Consider the following 16,082-nt stretch of genomic DNA (forward strand, 5'->3'; position numbering starts at 1 on the left):
GGGGGGAGAGAAAGAAAAAAAAATAGGAGAAGCTGGAATAGTATAGTAACAGCTGTCTTCGGGTTTAGAAAGCAGATAGTGGAAGAAAAATGTTAAAGACAAAAATCTATAGTTAGCAGATCTAGGAATGAAAAGGTAGACAAAGGAGTTCCCGGTTGTACTGGGGATCCTGCTAGTAGTATTGCTCTGTGACTGTATGAGGATAACAGAACAGAAGTGCAAAGAATTCATGGAGAGCAGAATCTCAGTTACTTGATGTGTACCTTTGGGGAAAGCCAGATGGTAGTTGTATGACATGATGATGCAGTCCTTTTACTTTCAACCAGTTACACAGCAGTGTATTAAAATCAGACATTTCAAAATCTGCCTGTTCAATTAACTTACATCCGACAGTTTTGAAAAGAAGGAACAGAGGACCGCAGGGACACTGCCCCGCCCAAAAGCATCTCCCGCCGGCCGGTTTGTCCCGGCTCCCTGTCCCGGCTCCCTGTCCCGGCTCCTTGTCCCGGTTCCCTGTCCCGGCACCCTGTCCCGGTTCCCTGTCCCGGTTCCCTGTCCCGGTTCCCTGTCCCGGCTCCCTGTCCCGGTTCCCTGTCCCGGTTCCCTGTCCCGGCTCCCTGTCCCGGCTCCCTGTCCCGGTACCCGGCTGCGGGCTGAGCGCCGTAAGGGCAGCGCCAGCGGGGCGGAGGAGGTGATCGTGTCCCTCTACTCAGCGTGGAGCCCTGAGCTCAAGAGAGACGTGAAGCTCCTGGAGCGGGTCCAGTGCAGGCGGCAAATCAAGGGACTGGAGTATCTCTGTGAGAAAAGGCCGCGCGAGCTGGGCGTGTTCGGCCTCCAGAGGAGACGACCGAGAGGGTTCCTCATCAGTGCCTGTCAGTGTCTGCAGGGAGCGGTCAGACGATGGGGCAGGCCCCGCTCAAGGGTGCCGAGCAGCGAGCAGACACCGGTGCGCAGGAAGTTCCACTTGAACTGGAGGAAAAACTTTCTGTTCGAGTGACCGAGCACTGGAACAGCTTTCCCGGAGAGGCTGTGGAATCTCCCTTTTCCGAGATACTCAAGAACGGCATGAACGCGTTCCTGTGCCGTGTGCTCCAGGACTACCCTGTCCGACCGGGAAGGCTGGACCGGGTGTCCCGCCGTGGTGCCTTTCCCACCGGACCGTTCCGGGTCGGCGCCATGGTGTGCCCGTGACTACAGTTCCCGGCGGGCTGCGCGGCGCCCGGCCGCTGCTGGGATGCGGCGGTGGCCGGGGCGGTCGGTCTGTCGGCGGGATGCGGCTGTCGGTGGCGGCCGCCATCTCGCATGGCCGCGTCTACCGGCGCTTCGGGCTCAGCCCGCGGTCGCGCCTGGACCTGCTGCGGAACCTGGTGACAGCGCTGGTGCGGTATGAGCGCATCGAGACGCCCTGGGCGCGGGCCGACGAGATGCGCGGCTACGCTGAGCGGGTGAGCGGCGGCGCCGGGCCGGGCCGGGGAGCGGCGGGCCGCCGAGGCATCCTGACCCACCCCCTCCTTCCTCACCCGCCGCCTCTTTCCTGACCCACCGCCTCCTTCCTCCCCGCAGCTCATCGACTACGCCAAGCGGGGGGACAAGGACGAGCGCGCCATGCGCATGGCGGATTTCTGGCTGACCGTAAGTACCCCCCAGCCCCACATTCGTCCCGGCCCGCCGCGGGGCCGGGGCTGAGCGTGTCGTCCCGCAGGAGAAGGACCTCATCCACAAGCTGTTCAAGGTGCTGGCGCCGCGCTTCCAGCCGCACCCCGGCAGCTACACGCGTATGCTGCAGATCCCCAACCGGGACGGGCTGGACCGCGCTAAGATGGCGGTGATCGAGCTGAAGGGGAACCCGCTCCCGCCGCTCGTCCGCCCGCGCCGCGACTCCGACAAGACGCTGCTGAACCAGCTGCTCAAGGGGTACCGGCAGGACGCGCAGCGGGCGGCCGCCGCCCGGGGCACACAGGTCTGAGCCCCGCCGTGCCCGCAGCGGGCTCCGGGGGAGCGGCCCCCGCACCAGCCCCGGGTGCTGTCCTGGGCGCGGGAAGGGAAGGTGGGGCAGGAGGGCTGGAGGGTGATGGAAGTTGCCGTGGCGCAGGCTGAGTTTACTGGCTGCTTGCAGTGGTTTGAATAGAGACTCAGCAGGAGAAGGAAATCAGACTAGGAGCACTGATGATTGATATCTTCTGTGTAAATAAACGTTGTTCAGAAAGTCCGTTTATTTGTATTTGGGTCATATTCAGAGAATCATTTAGGTCAGAAAAGACCTCTGAAGTTACCAACTCCAACCTATGACCAAACACCACTTTGTCAAACAGACCATGACACTGTGCCACATCCAGTCTTTATATTAACACCTTCAGGGACCATGACTCCACCACCTCCTGGGAGCTCGTTAGTGTCTCTTCACCCTTTTGGTGAAGAAGTGTTTTCTATTGTCCTACATAAATCTCCCCTGGTTTAGCATAATTCACGTGCTTGTAAATTAGTAGCTTATTCCAGAAAAATAAGTTTGCCAACAGTGTCTTCTAGGAGCTAGTGTTCAGCATTTCAGGTTAGGAATTTTGGTGAGAAATAAGATATCTGCTATTTAAAAAGCACTGAATGCAAATAGGATGGTAACACTGAGCTAAGTCCTATGAAGATAAAAACAAAGAAACTTGTCTTATTATGGTGGTAACATAGACACGAGTCATAGTAATCTAGCAAGAGCTTGACAGACACCCCAGCTCCAAAGGCAAGACCTCTTTCTATTACTTAATTAGAACAAAAAGGGGGAGCAGCAGAACTTTTTCAGAGTGATATAACTACTGAGCAATAAGAATCTTTAATTGCTAGGTTTGTCTTTAATTTCAGGCACAGCTAGTACTTGAAAGTTCTTGCTAACTTTGAAGTGAAAAAAAACCCCAAAACAAAACCAACCCAAACTTAAAATCACAGGATAGAATACCCAGATGGAAAGGACTTAAAGAACACCTGGCACAACCTTTCTTGGCAAAACACAGTGGAACTAGTGTGGCTTCCTAAACCTTGTTACATTTCTTCCCAAGTTTGACAAACTTAAGAGATTTAAACAAGTGGCCCTGTGTAGCAAGCTAATGGTGTGGAAAGATGAAGAACCTCCATTACATATTCTCTATTCGAGACACTTATCTCACACAATTCTGTTCTAATAAACACCAGTGAGAAGTTAAAGATGGGTGGTACTGCTTAAGGAAAAAGAAAAAACAGTTTAACTGTTAAGAAGTCAGCATTCAGACAGATTATGTTGTGAATAACCTTGAAATAGTTCTCTTTGCAGTTGACCATATTCAAGTAGATGTTTTCTGAACCAAACTGCTGCACAACTTCCACATTATTAAAAGTCCATGCTGAGGCTTTAACAAAATACAAAAACAACACTAAAAAAACATTTAATGAGGTAAAACAAGTCACACTGTCATCTGCTTGATCTTAAGTTAATAATCTGAGTTTACTAAAGTAAGAAATGCTAGAAGCTTCTAAGCTAAATTGGGGAAAATCAGTGATAAAGGTTTTTTTAAATATACAAATGCATTTTTGGCAGTATCTGTGAATATTAGGGCAGCTAACAAAGCATTCATCATCTCATAAACATGGTGTGTAGTCCTTCTGAATTCAGTGCTACTGTATGTCTCTGAACATTTTATAAGATTGTGGAAGCTTCTGCCGTGACGTTGGTTGTCCTGCCACTCTGTCTTGTACTCGGGTGGGTCAGGATTTCAGCTTCCTGTAGAGGAAAACAAAGGGGAAAATCACAGTTAATTTGTGAAATCTGTCCTTACCTGTTCGCTTGTATCCTGGCTGCCAGCACCAGGCCACCTTCATTGCCCTTATTACCACACACAAGTCCAATGGTCCCTTCCATGTCCTGTCCTCTCCCACCTCTAGAACATGGATGCCTACCTGACTGCAGCTGTGAGACTCCGGTACCAGTCATTGATCTCTTGTTGGTTGCTGGACATTAACAGCAGTGTCTTGTGTGGAAAGGAAAGCTGAAAGACAAACAGAATCTGTGGCATTCCTTGCCAAGGCAGCAGCTGCAGTAAAAGGAAAATCATCATCACTGAATTCAGTCCCTGCATGCTGATTTTCACTCTTTTCCTTCCCAGACAGAAAAATTTAGCCTTAATATTGAGTGAAGCCAGAGGCTGTACAATACAGAAGAAGTGCCAGTCTTGTCCATTGTTTCCAGTCATAGTTGACAGCTCATTCTGAGAGCTCAGCAGCTCATCATCTGGTTTTCTACCATATTCCAAGCTGTCCCTAGGGGTCCTTCCACTACCATCATCTACAGGCCACAGCTTGCTGAAAGAGTTCTTTGTCATAGCACACAAGAAAAGAGCTAACACAGCCCCAGGTGCAACCTTGGAAGAACTAACCTTGAAACCCCTAGAGAAGACTCTGGTACCTGTCAAGGAACCTGCAGCCTTCAGGGAGTCAGATGCACAACATCTGTTGTAATAACATCCACATCTTTCCCATTCTCTTTTTCTACATGTTCAGTCAGTGTAATGCTCCATATTCATTGTCACGTTGTGGGGCTGCCCCCTAAAACTGTGGTTCTGATGAGGGCATGTCAGAGTCCTAGTGGAGCCTCCTTACCTGAGCTAAGTGAAGCAACCAGCAGCCTGTAACCCCAAGGTGTGCAGGAGGCTCCACGCCATGAAAAGAAAAGTACCTGCATCACTCAGGAAGGGAAGGGTTGTCCTAACTCAGATCTGCTCACTGCATTTTGTCACCAACTGTCATCATCTCGGTCCCTCTGCTGCTGAAACACCTGGAGACCTGCTTCCAGGTCTGACTCCGCTGGCACTTCTGCCTGGCACAGGTGGGAAGACTTACACTGAGGAGCCCTCCCTGGCTCTGCGTGTGGCCGAACACTTTATCCACTGAGCACTGGTGGAGCGGGTAGACAGCCTGGCAGGACAGTTTGTTGGAGTTCAGCAAGTGCAGTGGGTGGCAGGGCTTTGCTGCAATGAGGATATCAGAGAACAGGAAGAACATCCTGTGCTTCAGTTCTTCTCCCTTTGAAGGCACCACCGAAAGCCAGCCTTCACGGATATACCAGCGCCCTGAGCATGCCAGGGAAACAGAGACAGTTGTGAGATATGAGGGAGGGCGGGCAGGAATAAAAAGTAAAGGATAAACGGGACAAACGGGAATACCGGGTGAGCCACCCTTGTGGGTTGCCTTGTTCTACATCAATTCCAGCCACTAGAAGGCACTGGATGTCAGCTGGGCCCAGCCCAGCAGCACAGAGAACAACCATGCAGAAGCAGTAACCAGCCCAAAATGTTTAGTATATGAGGAGTAGCTGAAGTTGTTATAAATCTGCTATGTTAACTAAGAGTATATTATCATATGCAAGTCTGTTCAAAGTGATCAAAACAAAAACACGGTTTGAGACTGGTATGCATACCTTTAAATCAACATAAACCTTCAGAAAACACAACAGGAACCATCATAAATTGCGTTGCCCAGTTGTTTGTCATTAGTGTTATAAAGGAAACTAGCTTCAGCTTTGAAAACTTACCATTTTTTCCTTGTTTTGTTTGTGTGTGCTAATTAAAATAAACTCAAAAAACCTTCCCAAAACAAAATCCTATTTCACAGGTCATCTAACTATTTACAGACCTACAGTAGCCAAGAGATTACAGACTGCAGATTACTGTTCTAAAGAGAAGGCATGAAAGGAGATAGAAAATGAAGAAGGTCTGAATAGGCAACCTTATCAACCTCTCTTGCAGAACAGAGTCTAGTGTCATTCACCTGTGAAATTATTGTGATAAAACAAGAGGAAAAGGAAGCAGGAAGAAAATAGTCAAAACAATTTGATTAGCCTAGCTGTAAGCATCAATTAAAAAATTAATAAATAAATGAAATAATTAAAATAGGACTTCTTACTAGAATTATTGTGGAAGATAACCATGAACTCATGGGAATTATAAGGATAACTGCCAGTAAGATTATTTACAAAAATGTAAAGCCATAACAAGGTATTGCCACCTGATCTTGTTTAGGAAACATCTGCCAGGGAATTTCAACCACTCTTTCATGCCTTAGCTTCTGCATGAGCTATTAAAGACCTTTTAGAGGAACAGCACAGTGTTGTTTTCATTATGGATTGTGTCTTACTAGAATGCTACAGTCACAAACCAAAGAAGTGAGCAAATTCCTGCTTAGCTTATTCCACTGGAACCACTCCTCCTATCTGGAAAAGAAACTGAGGAAGAGAAGGGTGAAGTGCAGGAATCCATCCAGGTTTAAAAAAACAAATAGGAGGAAGGTGTCAGAAGCATGGGGCTGGGCTGGCAGCTGTTTCCCTCAGGCTATGCTGTGGTCAGACTCACAGGCGTACAATCTGACCCAGCCTGTTCTGAAAGTCTTGGAATATAGATCTATGTCCAGGATTCCCAGGTGTACAAGTTCTAGGAAATTGTTGTGAAAGAACGGCAAGAAAATATCCCTGGGGAAGCTCTGGATGACAGAAAAATGTGCTCAGTTAAGTAGGCAGTTCTGGCTGATACAGTATTTGTCCTGAATACGGAAGGCAGCAAGAAAAGCAGGGTCTCCTCACTGGGAGCAGGACATCTCAGAGACACTAGCAAATGTGAGATATCCATCTCCAACACTCTCACTTTGTTCTGAATCTACAGCATTTTGTTTTCTCTCCTATCCCCTCCTGGCAACAGGACACAATCTTAACTGTCCTGCAAAAGCTATCTTGTTTCTGGAAAGCTGGCCCAAAACTAGCAAGCCCCAGCTGCCTCTTACATTTCTGCTTCTCATATCCCATGATAACTGTAACTCCAGCCAATGGAAAACATGACTGTAAGAATTCTCTGTCCTAGATAATGGAAATGTCTTTACTGACCCTCAGCACCCATCCTACTACATCTCAGAATTTGCAGAGACCAAAATAATCAGTGGACTTTCAAACATGGCCGTCTCTGGTCCAGTTACACGGTTTGGGAGTGTTTGTTTGTTTTCATGGTGTTATCTTAGTTCTAACATTAGTTCTAAGATTAATCAGGATAATTAAATTATTTTTTTATTTAACACACTACCCCAAGTGTGCCCAGCAGCCCCCCACAACGCTTCTGCTCAGTATAAGCAGAGCACACCTGTGTTAGCTCCCTCTCACCTGGCAACACCAAAAGGATTCTAAGAACAGGAAAGATAATTGTAAATTATTTTGCCCACTGACTGAGCATCTTTGAGAATAACCTCTGATAAGTGACCTTTGTTCTACCTGTGCTGGTTTGACTAGGATAGAAGTAATTTTTCCCATAAGCTGGCATGTGGCTGTCTTGGATTTGCACTGAAAACACCATTGACAGACAACACAGGGATCTTTTGTTATTGCTGTGCAAGCACTGCTCAGTATCAATGGCTTTTCTGCTCTTCAAGCCACAGGTGAGGAGGCTAGGAGTGCACGTGAATGTGGGAAGGGTCACAGATAGGACAGCTGATCCGAAATCCCCAAAGGGACGTTGTGTATCATGTTCAGCCTGTTATGCTGGGAAAGAAGGAAAGGGAGGAGTTTTAAAGTGATGGCTCTTGCCTTGCCAGGTAAGCACAATGTGTGGTAGAGCCCTGGTTAGAGCTCTTTCCTTGGTATAGGTGAACGTCTGCCTGTCGATGGCAAGCGGTGGATAAATTCCTTGCATGGCTTTGCTTGCATGAACAGCTTTTGCTTTCTTGTTCAACTATCTTTATCTCAGCCCACAAGCTTTCTCAGTTTTCCTTTCTGAGTCTTTCCCCATTCCAGTGGGGAAAGTTTTTTCATCTAAAAATCCACGTATTAATTACAACCACATTCACAAGTACCTGGAGGTTCTTGTCTTGGAGATCTTCACACACAGTGACTTTAACACTATTCTCCAGCTGCAGCACTGTGCCTGGATAACCTCTCCAACAGCCGAGTTGAGTGAGGCTACAGGTGAAGCCTCAAATGACTATTTCATAACTAATTGCGCATTTCTCACAATATTTCATACATAGCTCAGAGTGTAGTCTGGGCATGGAGAGTGCCCAGTCACATAAGAGACCTGTTATCCATATAAATGTTTCTACATGCCAGTGACTGGCTTTATCTATCTCAGCTATCAACACAAATACAATGATTTCTGGCTCTGTTTAACCCTGCAGATAAAAGAAGATTCTTCATATGAAGGGTGTGAGCAGAATGCCATTAATCTTGTAGCTTAATGTAAACAACAACACAGTTCTCATGCCCTTTATGCTCAGGAGTAGGGATAATACCACTACTTACACTCTTCCAAAAGAATTTAGTGTCTCTCTTTCATTCCCACCCAGGACTTATACTCCTGATCTTCTGGGTTCCTCACTTTCTGACCACATGTCATCAGCTTCTCCTTTCTGAATGTCAGGCAATTAAGCTGTTGCTTATCCTTACTCAAAAATTCTTAATTAAAAAAAAAAAAAAAAAAAAAGTGCTTGAATTAGTAGTCATATTCCTTTACCACTTATCTGTGGAATTTGGGCAGAAGGGGAAAACTGATTACTGTGAGTTGAGTCAGAGATAAAGGAGGACATCCATGTACCTCAGCATCGCAGAAGAAAAACAGCTGTCAGTAAGACCCACCTGGAATCAAAATCTGAGTCTTTTGTCCTTTGAGCAATTTCTGAACCCGAAGTAGCTGCAAGGAGTTCTCTCTCTTATCAAAGACATCTTGGACCCATTGAGATACCTCGCAAACAGATTTCATAGTCTCTGAAATTATAGCAGCATACTCTGAAGTATCACAAATGAATGCTTATTTAACCTTATACATCTTGCTAAGAAAAGACAGTATAAAATTAAGAAGAAAAGTTTTAAACCAAGTATCAACAATGGTTTTATTCAGGAATTTCTGTGGGAGATTTGACTAGATCATCTCCAGAAGCCTCTTTCCAGTTCTACAGAATCTATACAATTCTACAGTTAGAGAAGACATTTGCCAATGAAACATCAGAGGGAGGAATAATTTCCTAGATGTGGAAGCAAAAAAGGAAAATGGCCTACAAGTGGTGTTAACAGCTTGTACAAACCACAGAATCACTTAGATTGGAAAAGACTACTGAGATCACTGAGTTCAACCTAGGACTGAACATCACCTTGTCAACTAGACCACGGCATTGAGTATCATTTCTTAAACGTTTTCAGGGATGGTGACTCTACCACTTTCCTGGGCAGTCCATTCCAGTGGACTTCATTCCATGAAGAAATGCCTGCCAGTATCCATCCTGAACTTCCCCTGGCACAGCTTGACACCATTTCCTCTCGTCCTGTTGCTTGTTACCTGGGAGAAGAGGCCAATCCCCAACTGGCCACAACCTCCTTGCAGGTACTTGTAGAGAGTGATCAGGTCACCCCTTTTCTCCAGACTAAACACCCCCAGCTCCCTCAGCCACATCTCACAGGACTTGTGTTCCAGACCCTTCCCCAGCTCCATTGCCCTCTCTGGACTCACTCCAGCACCTCAGTGCCTCTTCTGCAGTGAAGACTTTAAAACTGGACATGGGATTTGAGGTGTGGCCTCACCAGTGCCCAGTACAGAGGAACAATCATTTCCCTAGTCCCACTGGCCACAATATTGCCGATACATTCAGGATGTCCTTGGCCTTCTTGGCCACCTGGGCACATCCTCACTCATGTTCAGCTGCTGTGGATCAGCATCCCCAGGGCTTTTCCTCCCAGCAGCTTTCCAGCCACTCTGCCCCAGCCTGGAGTTACAAGCGTTGTGACCCAGGCACGGGACCCAGCACTTGACCTGGTTAAGCCTCACACAATTGGCCTCAGCCCATGGATCCAGCCTGTCCTGATCCCTCTGATAAGCCTTCCTGCCCTCCAGCAGATCAGCACTCCCACTCAGCTTGGTGCCATCTGCAAACTGGCTGAGGGTGCTTTCTATTCCCTCATCCACATCATCAAAAAAGATATTAAATAGGACTGACTCTGATACTGAGCCCTTGGGGACATCTCTAGTGACTGGATATAGCACGAAGGACACGAATTATCCTAGAAAATTGAGGCATGTGACCAAGAGAGTCAGAGAATGGTTTGGGTTGGAAGGGATCTTAAAGATCATCTTGCTCTAACCTGCCTGCAATGGGCATGGACACCTTCAAATACATCACATTGCTCAGGACCATATCCACCCTGGCCTTGAACTCTTCTAGGAATGGGGCACCAACAAATGCCTTGAGCTACCTGTTCCAGTGGCTCACAAGCAGCAGAGTTTAAAAAAAACACCACAGAGCTGCCATTTCTCCAACCTAACTCTTAGGCCATTTTCACAGGCAGTTACTCTATGTTTTTATTCCTAACATGTTCTCGGGGACATCTTGATCAAGATGGAGAAGGAAAATAGTAATTCACTAGAACCCCAGAAAGAGAATTTTTTTTTTCCTTTGGAAGCAGGCAGAAGGTGGGAGTCAAAATATTCTTAGCAAGGAGAGTATAATTGATCAGAGTGCCAGCATTTACAGGTGGAATCATACTTGCAAGTTTCTGGTACTCAGCAGTGTCTGGGCTGGTGTTCTCCAGCAGGTCTCTGAAGAAATGCTTGTACCTGAGGTGGAGAGAGCAGGTATAATTCACAACGGGATACCAGGAACATCAGCAGCACCTCCTGTTAGTAACAGCACAGTGAACAACACTCAGCTGGTAGACAGAGTAAGCCTAACCAAGCAGTTTTGGTCACACCCCATTCACATTCATTTTATTATCAAATGTCTCAACTAAAATAACCCAAGTTTTTTGTACATTTGCAAACCTTTGAGGTTTTTCCTGGGGATCCAATAGAAGCAGACTCACAAATCACTTAAGATCATGAGGCTCTCTCAGAATTCACATAAGCATGTCTTCAATAAGCGACCAATTTCTCTTTGAACTATCTATTTTTAATAGTATATGAATGGTGGCATTCATCCCATGTTTCCTGCTCACACAAGAAAATAAAGGCATTTCTACAAGAACTAAGCCTCATCTTTTTCTTCTTTCCCTTCCAGTCTCTACTGGAGAGGATAAGATATCTGCAAATGCTTTCTCCCAGTAAAGTCAAACAGAGGGAACTTAACAGACTCACAAACTAGCAGAACTCATATGACCTAGTGCATATGTTAACAGAGTTTTAAGGAAATTTGAATATGATAGAACTGATTCATGAAAAAAATTACTTTTTATCTAAAAAAAGCTCTCATTTTTCCAAATAGTTGGACAGCAGCAAATATACTACTGTTTTGCAAATTTAAAAGACGTATCTGAAGAATTACAGTAAAACCCACCAATCAGCTTAATGCTTACTTCTGCCAAGCTGATTAAAAACATTACATAAAGTTACATGAAAGACTGTGGTATGATCTCTCCAAGTTATTTTCAAAGAAACGAGGTGCCCAATCTCTGAAATTTGCTTTAGTGTAGATAAGATCATGGTTGAAAAACAGTTAGTGGATCTATAGCAGCAGAATATGGGTTCCCAGAAGACCACCTCTATTACCCACACACCCTCCCCAAGAAAAGGCTGCCCATGAGTGCATGCAGCACTCTCCTCAGGCAGTCAGTTTACCTTTTCAAAGGGGAGTTGATCACAGAATATCTGAGCTGGAAGGCATCCACAAGGATCATCAAGTCCAATTCATGCTGCTAAATTTTTAGGACAACCCTAAAAATCATGTGTCCAATGATGTTGACTAAACATTTCTTGAAAACTGGAAGGCTTGGTGCAAGAGGGAGATGCAGCGATCCTGAGTGGATCTGTCCAGGCTCAGACAAATGTGATAGGTATCAAAAATAAGGAAAGCATATAGCCCTGATAACCAGAGAGGAAAGAGAAGCTCTCCTGTGTTCATTAATCTCATTTATCTCCCAAAAGCAGCCATCTACAAGGCTCACAATCCTCCAGGCCAGCAATACGCATAAAAATGGAGCAAAAGCATCACAGGCATAGACCACCACTTCTGCAGCATTTCAGTCAGCTTGCTTTTATTCAGAGCCAAACTTCAGTAGCTTACTGAGACAGCAGAAAACCTCCAATTCTACACAAGAGCTAGAGGAAGCAGCCAGGGCTAAACACAACTACCTTCCTGCATCACCTCCTATCCATGTACATTGATTCCACTTTGCAGGTACATCCTCAGGTCTGTTTCATTGCTGTCTCTATGGTCTGATTTTGAGACACAATAGGCAACTTTCCCTTTCATAGCAACAAAGACAGTGTTACATTCCTTTTTTCCTTCTTATGCTAATCCCTTGAAGACTCACAATTGCTTACTTACTGGTGGAGCCTCTGCAGGGGCAAAGGAAGCAGATCCTCTAGCTCCCTCCCTTGAAACTGAGGTCGAGTCTCCTGGAGTTGCTTAAACTTCCGGAATGACTTATTTTTCCTCACTTGCTCCTGTGTGAAACAAAACAGGGATATAGCTTTGAGACCACAGAAAGAACTATGTGCCCTAGTCTGTACCAGAGCTTGGAACACTTCACCTTAGAGTTTAGGACTCTAGTCCCACAAGCATCAACTTCTTTTGTGACTATGGGCAAGCCATTCCCTTTCTTCTGGCCATCCATTCCAGTGGGTAATGGAAGTAATCTCCCCCCGTACATGGAATTAAAGAAAAAGTGAAGGTTGACTCAGTCAGGAAAACAAGGAGTGTGCTTGTGGCTTTTTGCCATGCATTTCAAGAAAAAGCAATGCAGATCTGCACTCACGTCACCTTAAGGTAAGGATCCAAAATGCCTTTTTCTCTTGGAAAATCAAAAGCATGAATACATGTATTGCGAAGACAAGAGGAGGGAAATATCCCAGTACTTTCTGCATCTGGGAACAAACACAGGCAAAACTGGGAGTTGAGCGGTTTAAATTCCAGATACAGCTGTCAGGACTTATGAATAAATATATATTCTGCAGAAATTTCTTGAAAACAGGTTGTATTTGAAGAAATAAATGGGAAGGAAAAAATCATCTTCAACATTGAAAAAAAATTGTGAAGGAAAAGAAAATCTCACTGCTAGGATAGAGTTGGTGGTAATGGGAAAAGACTAGGAGACCTGATGATTCCTAGAAAGAGATCACTGTACCATAGTGAAAACCTGGAAACTCTCTAGGCTTGCCAGTTATGAAAGAGTGGGAGTAAATACAGAACTCTGTTTGAGGAAGCAGTGCTCACCATATGCACATACATATATAAACACCTGAAAAAAGCATCAGAAATTTGAATTCTACTAAATAAGTAGAGAAGTTCTCACCATTTTGTTGTGGAAGAAAGCCAGATTTTCATCAGCCCAGAAAAAGTAAGAGCACTGGTCTCTCCCCAAAAAGAAGACAAATGGAAGGATGTGGCAGTTTCCCAGAATGGAAAAAGAGAACCCATATGAAGACTAAAGTAGATACTTACCTTCAAGGTCTTATTTGCCTGCTCCAAATTCTCAGCATAGTGGCCATAAAGATCCAGACTCTGACAAAAATTTTCCAGTCCTGGTCCCAAATTCCCTTTCTCCAGGTGAAGTGACAGAACTCTGTGCATAAGTGTTTGGGATTAGGTTTGTTCCTTTTTATTCTGAAGATTTTTTTTTCCCCATAAGTTACCAAGGAAACTACGTGTTGGATACTTCAGAGTACTTGACCAAAACAAAGAGGTGACCAAAGCTCAGAAGGAGCGATAACCGAGTTTGGGGCAGGAGAAGGACAAGTTTGAGGCAGCTGGGCACTCTTTTTTTCGGCATTCGGGGAGAGAGAACAGCTAGATTGCTGCTTGCTGCGAGAGGAGTTTACTGTGACCAAAGGAGTCCAGTCCTAGGAAATCTACCATCATCTGCTCGTGTGCCCTGGAATTCTGAGCTCCTCTGCTGCCCTGCTGGAGCTGGACCAGCCCTGCCCCACCCTCGGCTTCTTTGACGCTGCTCCTCTTGCTACAAGTGTGATCCTGCACCTCCCCCTGCCCTGCTGGGACACCCTTCCATCACAGCCACCAGCCCGGAACTTTCCTCCATTCCAGCCTGCTGTTCTGAGAATTCCTGCAAGGGCACCGAGACCTGAACTCCCCTGGGTTTTGTGAAGCAAAGCCCTCAAGGTTCTTGGTATTGTTTTGTTATTAATGTTGTAGTTGTTGTTTTTGTTTTGCTTTGTTATACATATTAGTAAAGAACTGCTATTTCTATCCCCAAATCTTTGCCTAAAAGCCTCTAACTGAAAATTTATAATTGCAAAAAAGGGGAGGTGGTTTACATTCTCCATTCCAAGGGAAGCTCCAGCTTTCCCTGGCAGATACCTGTCTTCCCAAACTAAGACAATAAGGAGCAAAGATAGCTTGTGAGAGATATACTGGCATTACTGCTGGCATTTTCACAGCTCCTTCTGATTCATTCCTTTGCTGACCTGCCTTTACCATTCTCCACCTCATATCCAGTTTCTATGCCAAATTTAGACTTGGAGGTCAGAGGGTAAGCCACAGAACACACTGTGGAGCAGACTTACTGAGCTTAAACCACTGTCCAGTAACTGGGTACCCACATATGTGATACAGATCAGGATTTCCCTGGGGGCACCTCCAAGTGCCAGCAAGGCTAGCAATGCTAGGAGTGAATACCTGTTTTACAAGGTGTTAGCCTTATTTCCCCAAATCCTACTTTCGCATCAGCATAGAGCCCTCCCAATATAATTACAGGAATTGCATCCTGTGTCTACTTACTGGCTGGCTGAATATAAGGACTCCAGGGGTCCAAATATAGTTTCCAACACAGCAGGTTTCAGGGTCCCTTTGGCCTTTAAAATTGTCACAAAGTACTAAGCAGGAAAAAAAAAAATTCAAACGGGTAGCATTCACAAATTATCATAGAATCAACTGAATGGTTTAGATTGGAAAGGATCCTCAAGACCATCTAGCTCCAGCCTGGTCATAGACACCTTCCAATTCCCATCCAACCTGGCCAGTCACTTCCAGGGATGGGGCATCCACAGCTTCTCTGGGCCATCTGTGCCAGTGCCTCACAACCCTTAGAGTAAATAAATGTCCTTCCTAACATCTAATCTAAATTTACTGTCTTTCTGTTTAAAACCATTCTTCCTTGTCCTGTCACTATGTGCCTGAGTAAAAAGTTACTCTTCCTCTTTCTTATAAGCCCCCTTTAAGTACTGGAAGACTGAAAAGGTTATTAACCTCTGAGGTCCCTCAAAGGCCACTTGTGGCACACAGCGGAAGCCAGAAGCTGCAGCCTGAACATTCTTTGGCTAGGAAAATTATCAAATATTGTGACTGTCTACCTAAGATATCCACCATCAGATGCAAGCTTTACTTTTAGTTTTGACCATAACTGTAAACACATGGAATAGTACTACAGCACTGAAAAGAGTCTATTTCAATATTCTCCAATGCATCTGTTTTTCACCATCTTGTCCATATTTTTTTTTCTTGTCTGAGTCCCTACAGTTCATACATGTAAGGCATCTTAGGGCAAGCCTCCTATTCAATCAAAATTTAAAAGATTTATGTCTGTGTACAGGCCAAGGCCAAAAAGCCAAACCCATGAGCTATTGAATATTACAGAAGAGGTAAAAGAAAAACAACAAAAAACCCTTTCAGCCACAGCAGGTGTCCCAGGTATTAGGGATGTACCACAGTCTTGCTCTCGACCCTTTCCCATGACAACACAAATAAGTATGTGCTGTCTGAAGACAACCACATATCAAAAGGGGCATAAATACTCACTGTGAGCACCAAATCCAGCTGCTCAAGATATTTGTGTTCCGTTTCCAGCAGTTCCTTGGCTGTTCTGATGCGCTTTCTCTCCCAGCGAGCCCGCTGGTCTTCCACAGTGTTTGCTCCAACCACAAATGGCAGGGATGAGGCACTCATGGCAGAGTCAGGGTTGATCCACAGGGAGGTAAAGGATCCTGAAGAGCCAATCAAGATGGACTCACAACAGAAGAATAACTTATGTCACAGGGCAGGAGCTAAAAACTCTACACTTTCCTAGGAAATAAGGGAAGTCAGTTGTCAGCAACATCATTAACAGTTTCCTTCTGCATTCCCTCCTGTGGGCACAGGGGCCCTGCATCAAACAGAGG

At 45.5% G+C, this 16,082-nt stretch overlaps 2 protein-coding genes across 2 annotated transcripts; one reads left to right on the forward strand and one right to left on the reverse strand.

The window, feature by feature from the left end:
- Positions 1–1,247: 1,247 nt before the first annotated feature.
- On the forward strand, positions 1,248–2,208 carry MRPL17 (mitochondrial ribosomal protein L17). The gene is made up of 3 exons (XM_083884312.1): positions 1,248–1,445; positions 1,564–1,632; positions 1,703–2,208. The coding sequence occupies exons 1-3, from the start codon at positions 1,272–1,274 to the stop codon at positions 1,964–1,966; spliced, it is 507 nt and encodes a 168-aa protein (XP_083740438.1). The 5' UTR covers positions 1,248–1,271; the 3' UTR covers positions 1,967–2,208.
- Positions 2,209–3,914: 1,706 nt separating this feature from the next.
- On the reverse strand, positions 3,915–15,870 carry ARHGEF39 (Rho guanine nucleotide exchange factor 39; the record flags this gene model as incomplete). The annotated part of the gene is made up of 8 exons (XM_083884449.1): positions 3,915–4,007; positions 4,858–5,087; positions 8,624–8,752; positions 10,522–10,592; positions 12,298–12,416; positions 13,414–13,534; positions 14,707–14,801; positions 15,724–15,870. The coding sequence occupies 8 exons, from the start codon at positions 15,868–15,870 to the stop codon at positions 3,915–3,917; spliced, it is 1,005 nt and encodes a 334-aa protein (XP_083740575.1).
- Between the last annotated feature and the right edge of the window lie 212 nt (positions 15,871–16,082).

Source organism: Zosterops lateralis, assembly GCF_965231275.1.
Source record: "Zosterops lateralis genome assembly, chromosome: Z".
Lineage (NCBI taxonomy): Eukaryota > Metazoa > Chordata > Aves > Passeriformes > Zosteropidae > Zosterops > Zosterops lateralis.

What these genes read in the sequence shown, in the direction of transcription:
- MRPL17 (XM_083884312.1), top strand. Translation starts at nt 1,272, where the DNA reads ATGCGGCTGTCGGTGGCGGCCGCCATCTCGCATGGCCGCGTCTACCGG. An exon ending in TGCGCGGCTACGCTGAGCGG is followed by an intron (nt 1,446 to 1,563) that starts GTGAGCGGCGGC and finishes TCCTCCCCGCAG; the next exon opens with CTCATCGACTACGCCAAGCG. An exon ending in TGGCGGATTTCTGGCTGACC is followed by an intron (nt 1,633 to 1,702) that starts GTAAGTACCCCC and finishes GTCGTCCCGCAG; the next exon opens with GAGAAGGACCTCATCCACAA.